Source organism: Bubalus bubalis, chromosome 8, assembly GCF_019923935.1.
Source record: "Bubalus bubalis isolate 160015118507 breed Murrah chromosome 8, NDDB_SH_1, whole genome shotgun sequence".
Taxonomy (NCBI): Eukaryota; Metazoa; Chordata; class Mammalia; order Artiodactyla; family Bovidae; genus Bubalus; species Bubalus bubalis.
The window spans coordinates 100,790,976-100,810,780 of record NC_059164.1 but is presented as its reverse complement, the minus strand read 5'-3'; the positions used below and the strand labels follow the sequence as shown (position 1 = coordinate 100,810,780).

The 19,805-nt window shown below is 42.0% G+C and overlaps 1 protein-coding gene across 18 annotated transcripts in view; it reads left to right on the top strand.

The window, feature by feature from the left end:
• DGKI (diacylglycerol kinase iota) overlaps window positions 1–19,805 on the top strand; it is a 502,019-nt gene that overhangs the window by 227,839 nt on the left and 254,375 nt on the right. For all 18 annotated transcript variants that reach the window (XM_044946917.2, XM_044946916.2, XM_044946915.2 and 15 more), the window contains 2 exons: window positions 3,246–3,311; window positions 16,916–16,987. In XM_044946917.2, coding sequence (XP_044802852.2) covers window positions 3,246–3,311; window positions 16,916–16,987 — 138 coding nt within the window. The remainder of the gene's footprint in view (window positions 1–3,245; window positions 3,312–16,915; window positions 16,988–19,805) is intronic.

Sequence of the window (19,805 nt, the reverse complement as noted above, 5' to 3'; positions counted from 1 at the left end):
GAGCACTGGCTTTGAGTGCCCTGCTTCATGCATCAAACTTGTGCTGGTCATCTATTTTACATATGTTAATATACATGTTTCAGTGCTATTCTCTCAAATCATCCCACCTTCTCCCATCATTCGCCTTCTCCCACAGGAGTCCAAAAGTCTGTTCTTTACATCTGTGTCTCTTTTACTGTCTTGCATATAAGATCATCATTGCCATCTTCCTAAATTCCGTATATATGTGTTAATATACTCTATTGGTGTTTCTCTTTCTGGCTTACTTCACTCTGTGTAATAGACTCCAGTTTTATCCATCTCATAAGAACTGACTCACATGTGTTCCTTTTTATAGCTGAGTAATATTCCATTGTACATATGTACCACAACTTCCTTATCCATTTGTCTGCCAGTGGATATCTAGGTTGCTTCCATGTCCTAGCTATTGTAAACAGTGCTGCAATTAACACTGGGGTACGTGTGTCTCTTTCAATTCTGGTTTCTTTGGTGTGTATGCCCAGCAGTGGCATTGCCGGGTCGTATGGTGATTCTGTTCCCAGTTTTTTAAGGAATCTCCACACTATTCTCCATGGTGGCAACAGTTTGCATTTCCACCAACAGTGTAAGAGGGTTCCCTTTTCTCCACACCCTCTCCAGCATTTATTGTTTGTAGACGTTTTGATGGCGGCTATTCTGACCGCCGTGAGATGGTACTTATTGTGGTTTTGATTTGCATTTCTCTGATAATGAGTGACGTTGAACGTCTTTTCATGTGTGTATTAGCCATCCGTATGTCTTCCATGGAGAAACGTCTGTTTAGTTCTTCGGCCCACTTTTTGATTGGGTTGTTCATTTTTCTGGTGTTGAGCTGTGTGAGCTGCTGATGTATTTTGGAGATTCATTCTTTGTCAGTTGTTTCATTTGCTATTATTTTCTCTCATTCTAAAGACTGCCTTTTCGCCTTGTTTATTGTTTCCTTCATTGTGCAAAAGCTTTTAAGGTTAATTAGGCCCCATCTGTTTATTTTGTTTTTGTTTCCATTACGCTGAGAGGTGGGTCATGGAGGATCTTGCTGTGATTTATGTCAGAGAGTGTTCTATGTTTTCCTCTAAGAATTTTATAGTTTTCTGGTCTTACATTTAGATCTTTAATCCATTTTGAGCTTATTTTTGTGTATGGTATTAGATATGTATTTTAAGGCATTTTAAAAAGTGCCTGACACAGAGATAGTACTCAAGAAATGTTAACTATTATTATTAGCTTCTTTCTGAGAACAGTGTAAGAATTGTGTCCTTATTTTATTAAACTGCCACAGTAGAAAAAGCAAGACAAAAACTAGACTAATTAGTAGGACCATTATACTTCTTTATATCTTATTATAGTTAAAAGACCATTGTTCCTCCAGGATCTTTGTTAAGTTTTAATTTAAATTGGTTTGACATAATGAAGAGAAATAGAGGTGACAATTTGGAATTGATAATGCTAATGCTTGTTAGAGGTATCTTTGTCACTCTGAATTTCATGTCTTAACATTTTTTTTCTTGACATTGATCTGTTTTCTGTGTCCCTCCTTACTTTGAACAATGCCTGGATAGTAGGCATTAGGTAAGTATTTGCACGGAGAAGGCAATTGCACCCACTCCAGTACTCTTGCCTGGAAAATCCCATGGGCGGAGGAGCCTGGTGGGCTGCAGTCCATGGGGTCACTAAGAGTCGGACACGACTGAGCGACTTCACTTTCGCTTTCATGCATTGGAGAAGGAAATGGCAACCCACTCCAGTGTTCTTGCCTGGAGAATCCCAGGGACGGGGGAGCCTGGTGGGCTGCCATCTCTGGGGTCCCACAGAGTCGGACACGACTGAAGTGACTTAGCAGCAGCAGCAGCAGCAGCAAGTATTTGCAATTGAATATACATTAGAGGGCCTACTTTAAAGGGAAAACATAGAGTGTGGCCTGACAATACAAATGTTAATTTCAGGTAAAGTATGTGTTCTTAGAAAAGGACAGGATAAAAACAATAACAAGTACTTTAGGTGAATTGGCCTAAGAGAGACGAATTGTGAGTAGGTTACTAGGGTTTACCTGTAGCATTAGGCCTGAAGACCACTTTCTCTCTTATAAAGCATCCCAACAGCTGGGTGACATGTGCTTCTTGAGTGATTATCTATTTAGAAGGAAAAGGACCTTCCATGTTTCCTACAGCACAAGCCAAGAATAGGGGTTCCCAAGTGGTGCAGTGGTAAAGAACTTACCTGCCAGGGCAGGAGATGCAGGAGACATGGGTTGGATCCCTGTGTTGAGAAGCTCCCCTGGAGAAGGAAATAGCAACCCATTCTAGTATTCTTGCCTGGAGAATCCCATGGACAGAGCAGCCGGGTGGGCTACAGCCCATGGGGTCACAAAAGAATTGGACACAACTAAGTGACTAAGCGGAGAAGGCAATGGCACCCACTCCAGTACTCTTGCCTGGAAAATCCCATGGACGGAGGAGCCTTGGTAGGCTGCAGTCCATGGGGTCACAAAAGAATTGGACACAACTAAGCAACTAAGCACACACACAAACAAGCCCAGGATAGACCTTGGAAACTGATCCCATTCAGAATACCTAAGGACAACCTCATTGCAGAATTTCATGATATGCCCATGTCTCTTGTCTTTGTCATCAGTTTTCTTCAGTGTTTCTCTTCCTCTACTTTTGCTGGTTAAAAAACAAACAAACAAACAAACTCTCAAATCATGAGATCTATTTCTTTCTGAGAATTTGATTTCTTTAAAATTCTTCTTAACACAAATATTGAGTATGATGCTTGCCTGGCACTTATAAAGCATTAAATACACATGTGTTTTCTAAAATGCATGTCTTTGTCCTTCTCTCCTTCACCTCCTTTCTTTAAGAATATTTCTTACCCACCTCAGTTACCTCCCAGCCCAAGGTCACAAACCTAAACCATGTTTTTACTAAGAAGAAAGCAGAGTACCAGGAATTCATTACAGGCATTTGTCACCAGGAAGCTGCAGAGAGAAGGCATGACTAATGGTTTCTGCAAACATGAAAGATCACCAAAGATGGAGACTTAGCTTCGTTTTCCCAAGTGGATTCGTGTTTATTGTTAAACAAATCACACAGGCACATACTTGTTTTTGTGCTAAGATGGGCTTAAATGATTGTTCATGGGACTCTCTACTCTTAAAACACTTAAAAGAAAAGGAGTTCTGGAGTTTGCAGATTGAAATGTATTCATTTACTTTTGTTTTCCCACAGAACTTTGTGCGTCACCACTGGGTGCACAGGCGTCGGCAGGAGGGAAAGTGTAAACAGTGTGGTAAGGTAAGGCGTTGCCCTGCGTGGCCGTGCATCGGAGGAAGGTGTGCAGGCCTTGGCAAGCACCTGAGGTCGATGAGTCCCATCACCTGAATCCAGGGCTCAGTACGTCACTTCCCTTCCAAAGGCCTCCTTCCTTTAGGCCTCCTTCCCTTAAGGTGGGCTTCCCTGGTGGCTCAGATGGTAAAATGTCTGCCTGGAATGCGTGAGAACCGGGTTCAATCCCTGGGGTAGGAAGATCCCCTGGAGAAGGAAATGGCAACCCACTCCAGTGTTCTTGCCTGGAGAGTCCCAGAGACGGGGGAGCCTGGTGGGCTGCCGTCTATGGGGTCACGCAGAGTCAGACACGACTGAAGTGACGCAGCAGCAGCAGCAGCAGCGGTCATTACCTCTACTGCATTTTCATAGGGGATTTGATTTCAGTTGTGCCTGGCTGTCCTAGTGGTTTCCCCCCTTTTCTTTCATTTAAGCCTGAATTTTGCTATGAAAAGCTGGTGATCAGAGCCACAGTCAGCTCCAGGTCTTGTTTTTGCCAACTGTATACAGCTTCTCCATCTTCAGCTACAAGGAATGTAATAAGTTTGATTTTGGTATTGACCATTTGGTGATGTCCATGTGTAAAGTCGTCTCCTGAGTTGTTGAAAAAGGGTGTTAGCTATGACCAGTGCATTCTCATGGCAGAATTCAGTTAGCCTTTGCCCTGCTTCATTTTGTTTTGAAGATTTCACCCAAAGATAGGCACAATAAAGGACAGAAATGGTAGAGACCTAGTAGATGCTGAAGGGATCAAGAGGAGATGATGAGAATACACTGAAGAATTGTACAAAAAAGATCTTAATGAATTGGATTGCTACAACTGAGTGGTCATTCACCCACAGAAAGACATTCTGGAGTGTGAAGTGAAGTGGGCCTTAGGAAGCACTGATGTTAATAAAGTTAGTGGATACGATGAAATTCCAGTAGAACTGTTCAAAACCATAAAGGAGGATGCCATCAAGGTGTTGCATTCAATATGTCAGCAAATCTGGAAGACCCAGCAGTGGCCGTGGACTGGAAAAGGTCACTCCTCATCCCAATTCCCAAGAAGGGTAGTACCAAAGAATGTGCTAACCACTGGATAGTTGCACTCATTTCCCATGCTAATAGTTTAGTTCAGTTCATTCATTCAGTCGTGTCTGACTCTTTGCCACCCCATGGACTGCAGCACACCAGGCCTCCCTGTCCATCACCAACTCCCGGAGCTTGCCCAAACTCATGTCCATCGAGTCGGTGATGCCATCCAACCATCTCATCCTCTGTCTTCCCCTTCTCCTTCTGCCCTCAATCTTTCCCAGCATCAGAGTCTTTTCCAATGAGTCAGTCCTTTGCATCAGGTGGCCAAAATATTGGAGTTTCAGCTTTAGCAACAGTCCTTCCAAAGAACACCCAGGACTGATCTCCTTTAGGATGGACTGGTTGGATCTCCTTGCAGTCCAAGGGATTCTAAAGAGTCTTCTCCAACACCACAGTTCAAAAGCATCAATTCTTTGGCACTCAGCCTTCTTTATAGTCCAACTCTCACATCCATACATGACCACTGGAAAAACCATAGCCTTGACTAGGCGGACCTTTGTTGGCAAAGTAATATCTCTGCTTTTGAATATGCTGTCTAGGTTGGCCATAACTTTCCTTCCAAGGAGTAAGCGTCTTTTAATTTCATGGCTGCAGTCACCATCTTCAGTGATTTTGGAGCCCCAAAAAATAAAGTCTGCCACTGTTTCCACTGTTTCCCCATCTTAAGGGAAATCAATCCTGCATACTTGTTGGGAGGACTGATACTGAAGCTGAAGCTCCAGTATTTTTTGGTCATCTGATGTGAACAGCCAACTCTTTGGAAAAGTCCCTGATGCTGGGAAAGATTGAGAGCAGAAGGAGAAGAGGGTGTCAGTGGATGAGATGGTTTGATTGCATCACTGATGCAATGGATGTGAACTTGGGCAAACTTCAAGAGATGGTGAAAGACAGGGAGGCCTGGGATGCTGCAGTCCATGGAGTCTCAAAGAGCTGGACACAACTGAGTGACTGATCAACAACAAGAAGCTGGTCTCAATAAAGGATGTTTTGATTTCGTAGAGTGGAAGATAATTTGGGAAATTATAGTCCTCATCAACTCATTTCTAATAAGTGTATTTATTCATGTGACTCCTTTGGGTCAAGCACTGGGTTGAGCTGACCACTATGCATTTTTGACAATAGAGGGAGGCAGGGAAGTTTTGGCCACCTAGGTTGTGGGGAGGGTGAGACCGGGGAAAAAGTTTGGTTAATTTTGTTGTTTGCCCAGTGCCTGGAAAGAAAATATGCTGCAGCCATTGGTCACCAAGCTCTTCTTTGGAAGGCTACATTCTTTAGCCTCAAGGGTATGCCCCTTCTTCCATTATAACTGGTAATATCTCCTCCAATTCAACACAGTGACTTCCAGATAGTTCCTTTCTAGCCTGGAATCTTTCCAGGCTCGAAAATAGATTAAAAGCAGACAAAATAGAATAAAAGGGGGAGGAGGAAAAAAGGGGGGAGGGGAAGAGATAAAAATAGGAGGAGGAGGGAGGGGGAGTTGAAAGATGCTTACCAGCCCTTTTCCACAGCTGGAAACAAAAAGAAGTCAGCCCTTTGCCCTCACATGACCCTCCTTCATTGGGTCCATCTCCTTCCCTTTCTAGTGTTGCCCTAGTGGTGGTGGATTAGTCACTAAGTCATATCCGACTCTTTGCAACCTCATAGACTGTAGGCCACCGGGCTCTTCTGTCCAGGGGATTTCCCAGGCAAGAACACTGGAGTGGGTTGCCATTTCCTACTCCAGGGGATGTTCCCGACTCAGGGATTGAATCTTTGTCGCCTGCATTGCAGGCGAATTCTTTACTGACTGAGCCACCAGGAAAGCCCTGGTGTTGCACTCGGGCTTACAAATTTTCTCTTACTTAGTGAAGGATAGACTGTCTACAACTTTCCCATAAGAATGTGCACATGTGTATGCATAAGAGAGAATGAACAGGTAGGCACAGCCAATTTTAAGGTTGGAGATGTGAACAGTAGGAAGGGTTTGGAAAAACTACTTTCACTGGACAGCCTAGTAGCTGGCACCCCCTCAGCAGTTTTCAAGCTATAATAGATTTAGAGAAATTTTATTAAAAGAAAATCAATAAGCATTGTATATCTTGTGACAAATATTCCCTAGCGTCATATTACACACTCCTTTCTGGCCTTGCCTTCTGTTGGGCGTGGTCAACCACAGAGGAAGAACTGGACAACCTACAGTCTGAGTTGCTGTGACCATGTCTGTCTTCCCGGCCAGTGTCTCCAGGCATAGGACTGGTCACAGGGCACTTCTCATCACAGCTGACTGTGGGGAAGTCTGTGGTCCCAGCTCTTCACATAAAGTTCCTATAATACTGTACTATTATATTCATCTCCTGTGTTTATAATACAGCTGCTTATGGATTCTCACAGGCTCAAGCAATTGTGGCATGGGGTGGTCTTAAATCTGTCTCCTTGCTGGATAATAAATAACCCTTCTTTGGAGCCTGATTTATCCCCTGGATTAGAAGAAACCTAGTGACTCTCTTTCCATTTGCAGACTAGATGGTTGAAGGTGCATTTCAGATTTTTTGTGCTATGCATAGTTTTCATCAGTATGGTTGGCTGTACATTCTTACATATCCAGAGATTTCTAAATCATTCCCCCCTGCCACCCCACCCCCCCCCCACACACTTCTATGCAGATTATTCCATAGTTTATCCATTCGAATGGGGTAATAAATATATTCACTTACCAAAACCAAATTTTTAAACTGATGGTTTAAAAACATTTGGGCTTATTAGTAAGTGTTTATAGCTAAGAGTGTTTGTAGTTTCACTTTCTGCTTTTTAAAAATTAACAGTAAATATTTGGACTAATTTTCTTGCAATCCTTGAATGTGTTTGAGTGTGTGTGGCATATAATGAATAACAAATGAGACTGCTTGTGGTTCAGTTGCTTTACCACTCACTCACCACCAGGCTGCATGTTTATGATCACTGCTTGAGTTTACATTGTTTTCATTCATAATCCTACATTGTGTAAGAGTTAGGGTCCAGGCTTCCCTGGTAGCTCAAACCATGGAGAATCTGCCTGAAATGCAGGAGACCTGGTTTCATTTCCTTGGTTGAGACAATCCCCTGGAAAAGGGAATGTCTACCCACTCTAGTATTTTTGCCTGGAAAATCCCATGGATAGAGGAGCCTGGCGGGCTACTGTCCAAGGGGTTACAAAGAGTCAAACACGACTAAGCGACTAACGTTTTCACTTTCTTTTAGGGTCCAGGAAGGAAAGAGATCTCACACTCAAATTATGTAATTTGATGTGTTTAATAGAGAGAATCTTTAAAATGCATGAGCAGAAGAGAAACCACAAGGAGCGTATAGAATTCTATTCACCTGTCCCTGGAATGCCATGGCAGCTCTAATTTGCCTATTTCTGTATGATTTTGATTCCTTCTTCCTCTGTCACAGCAATTCTGGCATTGCTCTTTCACTTAACACTCATTTTTCACTCAAGTTTTCAGACCCCATTCTAGTATTGACTTTAGCTTCCTAGTGTTAGTGCTGTATTCTGGGGGTCCTGATACTCTGTTAAATTCTTTGTTGTAGATGCTCCCACATTGAGAAACCCTCTTTTATTCAACATTAAGTCCTGCCCGCCCAGGACCCAGTCCAATGCACACTTTCCTTTTCCTGTTGGTATATGTTGGTTAGGTCCTACAGCTAGATTTTTCGAGATGTATTCCTTTTTCTCTCTGAGCAGCCTCTGCACATTCCAGACTGAGTATATTGGTGTGAAAAGATTATTAGGTCATCTTAGATACTAGCAAGAAGAGTGGATTGAGTAGATCTAACACTAGAATGGCATTTGAAACTTGAACAGCAGCAACAGCAACAAATCTATCCTCCAATTAAAAACTTTTTTTCAAGAATGACATGATGGTTACACATCCTGACTGCACAGAGAGAGGACAGTGGATATCTATGTTTCAAAACCTTCTAGATATTGACCTATATATCTCTCCTTTGACTGATTCTAATTTGTATTTTTTTGCTATAATAATACTATAATTATTAGTAAAAAAAAAAAAAAAAAAAAAGAAAGAAAATCCATGTTAAGTGAGGTAGAGATACCAGAATTGCTGTGATAGAGGAAGTAGAAATCAAAATCTCACAGAAGTAGGCCTGCTAGAGTTGCTATATCAGAGACAGCTGGAAAACCCATCAGTTTACTATTAAAATCCCAAAGTGAAGTCAAAGCTGTTTCTAGGCAGCAGAATCTTTTATTTCTCTAAAGCATGCATTATATGGTGGTATTCCTTTGTCATAAATTCATGAAACCAGAAGGAGCACAATCTAAATAATTTCAGCAGTTTTGTCAGTATATTTCTCAGTTGTCTGGGAGCTGTTACAGAAAAAGTCTAATTTTGCACCAAAAGAAAGTGTAATTAGTTTTACCAGCAGAATAGCATTTCCTCCATTAGTTAAGGGTAGAGACTATAGCCAGTTATGTCCTGGAATGTCATACTGTCAGCAAGATTATAGACTATAGGACTTCTCAGAATATATGTAGTGATTTGTAGTTGGTAACTGTGATACCATCAGTCCTGTCTTTTAAAAAAACGTAGTTTTGGTTACTAACTACGTTTTTTTAAAAGACAGGACTGATGTATCACAGTTACCAACTACAAGGGAGAGGGTGGGAAGATTTGGGAGAATGGCATTGAAACATGTAAAATATCATGTATGAAATGAGTTGCCAGTCCAGGTTCGATGCACGATACTGGATGCTTGGGGCTGGTGCACTGGGACGACCCAGAGGGATGGAATGGGGAGGGAGGAGGGAGGAGGGTTCAGGATGGGGAACACATGTATACCTGTGGCGGATTCATTTTGATATTTGGCAAAACTAATACAGTTATGTAAAGTTTAAAAAAAAAAAAAATGCCCCAGATGGTACTTCAAAAAAAAAAAGAAAATGAATATTTAAAAATTGAAGTTCTTATTGCAACTTTAAGAGTAATAGAAATAAAAGTCATAAAATTCAAAACCAAAAAAAAAAAAAAAAAACGTAGTTTTGGTTAAAAACAAATTTTCCGAAAAACGACCTGCTTGGTGAATATTATCAAGCTTCCCTTGTGGCTCAGCTGGTAAAGAATCTGTGTGCAGTGTGGGAGACCTGGGTTAGATCCCTGGGTTGGGATGTTTCCCTGGAGAAGGGAAAGGCTACCCACTCCAGTATTCTGACCTGGAGAATTCCATGGACTGTAATAGTCCATGGGGTCGCAAAGAGTCTGACACGACTAAGCGACGTTCACTTTGGTGAATATTATGAACATTAAAGTTATAATTTTTATTGGGAAGGTTATCAGTTATGGGGCAGAGATGGACATTAATTTTCATGGAAGACCATTATTATTATAATTGTAGCTAGTTGTACCATTAGATAAATATTTTCGTATAAGGAACTTCCCTGGTATTCTAGGACAAAGACATAAAATTAACAGTTACCGTTTTGTATGCAGTTTTGGCCATGTATCAAGCATTTTTATCCTAGAATCAGAGTGGTCATAAAAATATGAACACATAGTTAAAATAGTTAACGTGTAAACTGAAATGTAGATCTGTGCCCATTGTTATAGGCTTAATTTCAATTATGCTTTAATTATAAGGTTAAGCCTCCTACTTCCATGAAATATCTGCATCTGATGAAAATATTCTGGACATCATGCCTTAGGCACTTCATACACTCTTCATATTTTTATGACCACTCTGATTCTAGGATAAAAATGCTTGATACATGGCCAAAAGTTTGTGGTAACAGGATTCTGTTGAGAATCCTGTGCTCTAAATTCTGCTCCTCCCACCCCACCTCCTCTCCTGGTCCGGATACTCAATTTTTGACCTGTAGCTTGTATTAATAGCAAGAGCCTTTGGATAAATTAATAGAAAAAGCAGAAGCTATCTGAGAATAAGAAGACTGGCTCTGATTAATAAATTGTAATTACAAAAAAAAGGAGGGGGGACATAAAGGCTCTATCAAGGAATAATAAAATATCAGTCTTTGTACATGAATCAATGATTACCCTTGAATGAGAGTTTATTATGACCAATAAGGACATAAATTTTCAGAGCTCTTAATGCCACATAGTTAAACCCAGTGAACAAAAATTTCGATTTTTCAAAGATAATCCTAATAAAGTAACTGTAGATTCATATAATTTGCAGCACTGTCAGAAGTTAGAAAAATTGGTTACTGTAATTCAGTTTATAAAGCTATTATTTATTTTAACTCAGTTTTACTTCAATTTATGTCTACATTTTGAAAATCTTGACTGTTTATGAAATGTGTGAATTAAAACCAGTAAAATCAGTATAGGAGGCTTTAGGATGCTCAAGTAAATTAGATTTTTATGATTAAATAAACCCTAATCTTGCATAAACTACAACATTAATGGTACCATTTTTACACTGTGATAAAGCCAAGGAAAAGGCATATTATAAAACTAGTCTAATATCCAGTGATTCGCACTGCCAGGCAAGGGTATACCTATTCATGGAAAATTGGGCTGAATAGTTTGTTGACGGGAGGAAGTTAACAATTTGTACTTATAAGGAAAGAGACCAGTTCATGAAGACCTTGCTAATTAACTATTGAAGGTTAAGCTCTGTACAGGACAATTTGTAAGTCTGTAGATCATCAGTTAAATAGGTTCCATGTTTTATTAGTCAGAAGTTTTCAGTGAGGTTGGTATGAGTTTGCCTGTGGGTCACTCAAAGGTCAAACGTCAGTTTTTCTTGGTTAAAAAAAAGTTTTCACTTAGGTTGGTTGGTGTGGGTCTATACCTGGGTCACTCAAAAGTCTCAGTTACTTAGCTTCAGCTGGTGAAACGCTGAACGTCATCACTGGCTGTCAGCTTCCGCTGGTTAAAAGCAGTTGCATGGGAATGGCACAGCCAGTTTGAGATCTGCTCCAGTGGGAAAAATTTCCTTGTACGTTGTATCAAATCGCTATAGTACTTCTATCCCACTGGATAAGTTTACAAGAGTGCTATAATAGTTTCATTTTAAATTTTTAATTAAAACATGGTAAATTTTCAATTTTGTTTTTCTAGTAATAATGAACTTTGCCTCTAATTAAACTTAGGATGATCATTTTATTAAATACTAAACATAATATGCGTAAGAGAGGATATACATTTTTCAAAAATGAAAGGGAGTATTTGAGCAAAAATGAAGTACTCTGTGTTGCTGCTGCTGCTGCTGCTGCTGCTAAGTCGCTTCAGTCGTGTCCAACTCTGTGCGACCCTATAGACGGCCTCCTACCAAGCTCCTCTGTCCCTGGGATTCTCCAGGCAAGAACACTGGAGTGGGCTGCCATTTCCTTCTCCAATGCATGAAAAGTGAAAGTGAGGTTGCTTAGTCGTGTCTGACTCTTCACGACCCCATGGACTGCAGCCTACCAGGCTCCTCCGTCCATGGGATTTTCCAGGCAAGAGTACTGGAGTGGAGTGCTAAGATGGATATTGATTCAGCCTTAAATAATTCCCTTGGGTTTGCTTTTGTGAGTCTTGAATATGCAAGTGGACATGGTGAGGTTTATTTTGCTGTCAGTGGTTAAAGTTTTGGAGGCAAGAACAGATCTCTTGGGTTGAATCAAATCGTACAGGGACTGGAAATACAGTCAGGAAATTCCCTCACCCAAATCTCAGTTAAATACATAATAAGAAAGTTTGTTTCAAGTAAAGCTCCCTTTCCTGGTTTCAGCCAAGGCTATAAAACTGAGTGCTATTTGGTGTATGCCCTTGGGTGCACAAGAAAAAGAGCAACCAAGTTCTAGCTGCTCAGAATAAATGTTGTTTAAACTTTATTCTAAAAAACTCAACTGTATCCCTCAAGCTTCTTGGCATTTATAATTCTGAAGTTAGTTAGCTCCAGCACATCTGACCTCACACCCCTGTTTTCCTTCTGGATAGTGATGATTGAAGTAGCCCTTAACAATCAGAGTCAATTGAAATTCAGCTAGGGCATCTATCGGTATCATAATATCAGATTTGGGCCAGCATTTATAAATAGGTAATTAGGAATCTGGCTTTTCTTGCTGTGCTGAGATCCCAGACAAAACCTGCCTGTGGGATCATGGAGGCTCCAGGGTGTTCTCAGTCTTCAGTCGCGTCTCACTCTTTGCGACCCCATGGACTGCAGCACGCCAGGCCTCCCTGTCCATGACCAACTTCCAGAGTTTACTCAAACCCATGTCCATTGAGTCGGTGATGCTATCCAACCATCTCATCCTCTGTTGTCCCCTTCTCCTCCTGCCTTCAATCTTTCCCAGCATCAGGCTCTTTACAAATAAGTAAGCTCTTTGCATCAGGTGGCCAAAGCATTGGAGTTTCACCTTCAGCATCAGTCCTTCCAATGAATATTCAGGACTGATTTCCTTTAGGATTGACTGGTTTGATCTCCTTGCAGTCTAAGGGACTCTCAAGAGTCTTTTCCAACACCATAGTTCAAAAGCACCAATTCTTCGGCACTCAGCTTTCTTTATAGTCCAACTCTCACATCCGTACATGACTACTGGACAAGTCATAGCTTTGACTAGATGGACCTTTGTTGGCAAAGTAATGTCTCTGCTTTTTAATATGCTGTCTAGGTTGGTCATAAGCTTTCTCCCAAGGAGTAAGCATCTTTTAATTTCATGGCTGCAGTCACCATCTGCAGTCATTTTGGAGCCCCCCAAAATAAAGTCTGCCGCTGTTTCCACTGTTTCTCCATCTAATTGCCATGAAGTGATGGGACCGGATGCCAATATCTTTGTTTTCTGAATGTTGAGCTTTAAGCCAACTTTTTCACTCTCCTCTTTCACTTTCATCAAGAGACTCTTTAGCTCTTCACCTTCTGCCATAAGGGTGGTATCATCTGTATGTCTGAGGTTATTGATATTTCTCCCAGCAATCTTGATTCCAGCTTGTGCTTCCTCCAGCCCAGAGTTTCTCATGACTTACTCTGTGTATAAGTTAAATAAACAGGGTGACAATATACAGCCTTGACGTACTCCTTTCCCTATTTGGAACCAGTCTGTTGTTCCATGTCCAGTTCTAACTGTTGTTTCCTGATCTGCATACAGATTTCTCAAGAGGCAGGTCAGATGGTCTGGTATTCCCATCTCTTTCAGAATTTTCCACAGTTTATTGTAATCCACACAGTCAAAGGCTTTGGCATAGTCGATAAAGCAGAAGTAGAAGTTTTTCTGGAACTCCCTTGCTTTTTTGATGATCCAGCAGATGTTGGCAATTTCATCTCTGGTTCCTCTGCCTTTTCTAAAACCAGCTTGAACATCTGGAAGTTCCAGGTTCATGTATTGTTGAAGCCTGGCTTGGAGAATATTGAGCATTACTTTATTACTAGTGTGTGAGATGAGTGCAATTGAGCGGTAGTTTGAGCATTCTTTGGCATTGCCAGGGTGTTCTACTTAGGTCTTTCTGTTAGATAGTAACCCTGAAGCCATGCCCACTGTGACTATGCCAGACTAGAGTCTGAAACAGAGAGCAAATTGCCACTAGGCTCATTTCCAAGGGACCCACCATAACTCTACATAAACACAGTACCCAGCGCCCCAGTTGTGGCTGGCCTGGTGGCTTTCTGCTATCAGCCAGGCTGTTAGGGCCGCACTGGACTGGATCTGTTTCTCCCTGAAGTCAGAAGGCCAATAGTCAGTAGAGAGATGAGCTAATACAACTGAATATAGCATTGCTAGTCACACATAGGATACTGGAGGACTTTGTTAGCAAGAAGTTAGAAGAGGTTCCAACAGTAAATGTGCTCCTTCTGTATACTGTGTTATAAAGGACTTTTCAAATGCATTGCTTTATTGGATGCTTATAACTACTCAGTGGTGTTGGAGAGGTTTGTATTTTTATGACCACTTCCAGATGGATGAAGGAAGAAGACAGAAGGGTTAAGTGATTTGCCGTGTCTGATCGAACCCAGGTCTCCCACATTGCAGGTGGATTCTTTACCAGCTGAGCCACACGGGAAGCCCAAGAATACTGGAATGGGTAGCCCATCCCTTCTCCAGCCAATCTTCCCAACCCAGGAATCGAACCGGGGTCTCCTGCCTTGCAGGCAGATTCTTTACCAACTGAGCTATGTGGGAAATACTACTCATAGCTGTGATTTATTATAACAAACAGCTACAAAGCAGAGTCAACAGAGGAAAGGAACATGGGATAAGGTCCTGCGGAAACCAAGTGTAAAGCACCAGAAGTCTTCTGACGGTTGCAAAGGACGCACTTAATTTTTCCAACACAGGTTGCAGCAACCTGTGTGAAATACTGTCTCCTGGGTCTCATCTGAGACTTGGTGGTCAGGTTTTTCTTGGGGGTCTGGTGACATAATCACCCCCTGCCCAGCACAGACCCAGCCTCCAGACTCCCAGAAGGAAAGCAGCTATTCATACACCAGGGTGTTTGTACCAACAATTCAGGCACAGTGGGCCACCCTCAAGTGGGCAACCCCTCCTGAAATTCAAGTTCCCTAATGCCAGCCAAGGACCCACACTGCAAGCAGGCTTTTGTGAGGATAGCAGACTCATGCTTGTTTTGTGAATGCCTCTGCACTGAGCGATTCTATAATCGCTTAAGTTGTTGAGAAGGGGATATTGATGGAGAGACTTTTCAGAATCCAGGAAAGTCCCGTGTTAAGAAGAGGTCACGTTTCTTGAAGTGGGATTTGAGGTTGGGCAAAAAAGAGAAGGATTAAAGGTGGAATTGCAGAGCACCAAGGTTTGACACTGGTCCCAGTCTCCTGTCCACGTACAGAAGATGGAGAGGAAGGAGGAGAATTGGGATGTGTTTTAGGAAATCAGGAGAGGCCAGAGGACCACAAAGGAGGAAATGTTCATTAGTATATAAAATGCTGCAGACAGGTAGGAATTATGGGGACTGCAAAAATGCCGATAGGACTTCTTTTAATAATGTGTAAAGATGCTTGCTCCTTGGAAGGAAAGTTATGACCAACCTAGATAGCATACTGAAAAGCAGAGACATTACTTTGGTAACAAAGGTCCGTCTAGTCAAGGCTATGGTTTTTCCAGTGGTCATGTATGGATGTGAGAGTTGGACTGTGAAGAAAGCTGAGCACCGAAGAATTGATGCTTTTGAACTGTGGTGTTGGAGAAGACTCTTGAGAGTCCCTTGGACTGCAAGGAGATCCAACCAGTCCATTCTGAAGATCAGCCCTGGGATTTCTTTGGAAGGAATGATGCTAAAGCTGAAACTCCAGTACTTTGGCCACCTCATGCGAAGAGTTGACTCATTGGAAAAGACTCTGATGCTGGGAGGGATTGGGGGCAGAAGGAGAAGGGGATGACAGAGGATGAGATGGCTGGATGGCATCACTGACTCGATGGACGTGAGTCTGAGTGAACTCCGGGAGTTGGTGATGGACAGGGAGGCCTGGTGTGCTGCGACTCATGGGGTCGCAAAGAGTCGGACACAACTGAGGGACTGAACTGACTGACTGACTGAAATTGACTTTCTTTAAACTCAAAGTTATCTGTACACATTATGCAAGACATGCAGCTCATTGCCTTTAAAGCTTTCCTGCCCATCACATCTTTCTGTTTGCTTTGGGTCACTTAAAAAGCTTTAAGAGTTTTGGGTCATTGATCTGCATTAGTTTGTTTGGCTTAGATTTCACAGCAGATAGAAATGGGTGAGCTTTGGGAAAGCTAAAAAAAATTTCCTTGAGAGTTACTGCGTACTTCTCTCTGGTAATTATTTAGGGACAACAGCGGCCAAAAAGCGTCTCTTCTTTCCTTGATGGAAAAGTAATTCTGTTTGTTCATTAAGAGGATTGTGTTTGCCATTCCATTAATCTCATTGCCATTTGCTGGTGAAAAATGGAAATTGAAAGCTGCTTGTTTTGAGTCCTGACATCCCAAGGGGATGATGAGAGTGTTTGAATTTCCTTCTCCACCCTTGGACGTCTCCCAGACTCTCACTTCTAGGTCACCTGACTGTCTCCTGCTTCATTTCTCTCTTTGTGGCTTCTTGATGGTAAGGTTGTGTAGGACCTCTGAGATGGATAACCACTGTTAAAAAAAAAATCATGTGAACCAATAGAGGCTTCTTTTTAACTTAAAATAAAAATGCATCAGAACCTCATTTACTTGGTGGAGGGGCCGATGATTTGGGGACTTCCCTCGCAGCCCAGTGGTTAAAACTCTGCCTTCCAGTACACAGGGCACAGGTTCAATCCCTGGTCAGGGAACTAAGATCCCACATGCCATGCAGTGTGGTCAAAGAAAAAAAAGTTTTTGTGGCTGACTTTGAGTGCCAGTGGTAAAGCGAATACTGGTGCCTCCTCTCTCACAGTTTAGAGAATTTGGTGATAGGAAAGGTGGTAGAAGGTGGAGATATAAGTGCCCACTGTGGCATTTGCTGTCTCAGCTCCCTTAAGCCTGGCCTTACTGACTTCCTTGGACTTCAGGAGGGCAGATACATGCTCGGTTGGAAGGGGCTTTTAATTCTCTGTCTCTTGTTCTAATATTCTAGGGCTTCCAGCAAAAATTCTCCTTCCACAGTAAAGAGATTGTGGCTATCAGCTGTTCCTGGTGCAAGCAGGCGGTAAGTTTGGGGATAAGATAAAACAAAGTGGGCTCCTGTTTTCTCAAAATAGAATTATATCATTGCTGGAGTTCCTGTCTGTAAGTGGAACGTTATCCTAATTTATGTACTATTTCTCTCATAGGATCTGTGGAGGGAGAAAGACACATTAGAACTCTAGAACCACAGGATAAATGAACTGCAAGAAACTAGAAATTAACCCCTTTATTTATATACATTGAAACCTGGAACCCCAGGTTGGAAAATCCCCTCCTGATTCTATCTCTGAGTCTAGAATTGAGGGATTTTCGCTCCAAGCCCACTTGCCCCATAGTACACTAGGTCATCGATGACGACTTGTGTAGAAGGAAGTTGCAACCTTAGATAATCCCTCTGACAAAGCAATTCAGACATCTTGGTTCTTCTGTTTTTGATGTGGGTGAATTTTTTTTCTTAATGGGACTGTGTTAGGATTAGAGTGGGCTTATATTCTTCCTTAGGTTTGGATGTTGTTATAGTTGGCTATAAGCTCATTGAAATGTTACTCTTTCTTACATTTGAACATGGATACTCATATGGATCCAATGATAATTTCCCTTTTTACTTTTCCTCTCTTCTCTTTTTTTCATTTTTAACAGCTCTGTCCCAACCAGATGGTTCATTTTTTTTTGATCTATGAACATATTTTTTTTCTTTAACTAGACAATGTAGACCAACTCACAAGTTAGCGAACTATGGCTTGTAAACCAAATCTGACTGCTGCCTGTTTTTGTAACTAAAGTTTTACTGGAACGCAGCCATGCCCATCCTTTATGTGTTGTCTCTGGCTATGTTTTTGCTCCAGCAGCAGAGTTGAATAATGCAGCAGAAACAATATGGCCCCATAAGACTAATCTATTTACTATCCAGTCCTTTTATAGAAACAATCTGGATCCCTGCTCTAATCTCTAAATTTACTGGTTCTTTTAAATGTCTTTGTAATTGGGATATATTTTCCCCTCACTGCACAGCCAACCTGGAAATAAAGGGCTGTGCTGTTTAAGCTTAAGGGTTAAGGCTGTGCAGATAAACTTCAGACTTCCTGGTGGCTTAGGGGTAAAGAATCCACCTGCCAACACAAGAGACGCAGGGTGCATTGGTCGGAAAGGTCCCCTGGAGGAGGGCATGGCAACCCACTCCAGTATTCTTGCCTAGAGAATCCCATGGGCAGAGGAGCCTGGGGGGTTACAGTCCATGGGTTCACAAAGACTCGGACATGATTGACTGAAGCAACTTAACACATGCGCTGCACACATCAGCTTTATCTAGTGCCACAAGGCAGGAGTGGAAGATGCATTTACTTGAAACACATGAAATTGGCTTTTTTTGTGGGTGAAAAACTTTTGCTTCTTTGCAGTTCCATCAGGTTCAATCTAATAATTTCTCTGGCATACTTTCACTAGCCCCCACATGTCAGGAGGATCTGCTGTTACTTGGTGGGGACACCTTGGTCAGGAAAGTTCAGTGTTTGCTGCATCAGCCTCCTGGCACACTTTTTGTTCTTGGCATTTCTATCTCCTTTCAGGTAATTGTTTTACAAGTAGTCTTTGTGCTTCTGTTCAAGAACATGTTCACAAATATAAGGGAACATGTTTCCTTTCACTCAAGGAACTGTGCAAATGCCAGTTACAACTGGCCCATCAAGACAGTGCCTTTGCTTGGAAAGGAAGAAGCAGATTTAGGCCCTTGGGGTCCCCAACACTGTCTATGCTTGCTGTTTCCCTGATCTGGTGAGACAACACTTGCCAGGTAGCATCAGCCTGGCCTTAGATAGGCTGCACATGCTGCTACCCTGTAGCTGCCAGTTTGTGGTTAGATGGTTGATCCCAGGTGATTTAATTTGGAAACTGTCCTGCTTGACAATGAACTCATGTGCTTTCTTTTCGTGAATCTGTAGTCCAGTCGAATCACTAAAAAAACAACTCTCACTTGACCCTTGTGGCAGAGTTTTGATCAGTTCTTTTATCTTTGGGGGCTTCCCTGATGGCTCCGTTGGTAAAGAATCCACCTGTAATGCAGGACACATGGGTTTGAACCCTGGGAGGACCTGGGAAGATCCTCTGGAGGGGGGCATGGCAACCCACTCCAGTATTCTTGCCTGGAAAATCCCCATGGACAAACAACCTGGCTGGCTACAGTCCATGGGGTTACAAAGTTGGACACAACTGAGCGACTAATCACAGCACATGTATCGTTGAGTTTCCCAGGGTCCCACATTGTAGAAGTTGATTTTTCAAGGACTGAAAATACAAAACCTTTTAAGACAGATTATGGTGGTGGTGTATTTTAACACTATAGGTAATTCCTTCTAGGATATTTGATGTCAAAAAATTGAGTGCCTTCTGTGGGCACTTCCTGTAGCAGAAAATAAAACTGTATTTGGGAGCTGGGTTTCATTTATTCGGGTCCTGACTCTACCCCTTAAAAGTCATGCAGTTTTAGACACACGTCTTAGTCTCTCTAGAGTTGCTGCCAAGTTGCTTCAGTCGTGTCCGACTCTGTGCGACCCCGTGGACTGCAGCCTACCAGGCTTCTCCGTCCATGGGATTCTCTAGGCAAGAACACTGGAGTGGGTTGCCATTTCCTTCTCCACTCTCTAGAGTACTCAGGTGTAAATTGTGAGAGTTGGAGTCGGCAGTCTCTGAGATTCCTGCCATGTTAGAAATGCAGTGGTTATTCATATGGAGATTTATTTGAATTATTAAAATTATTTTTTAAATTTATTTTAATTGGAGGATAATTACTTTGCAATATTGTGTTGCCAACAATCCTACATTCAGGGCAGCAAAGGAGACACAGA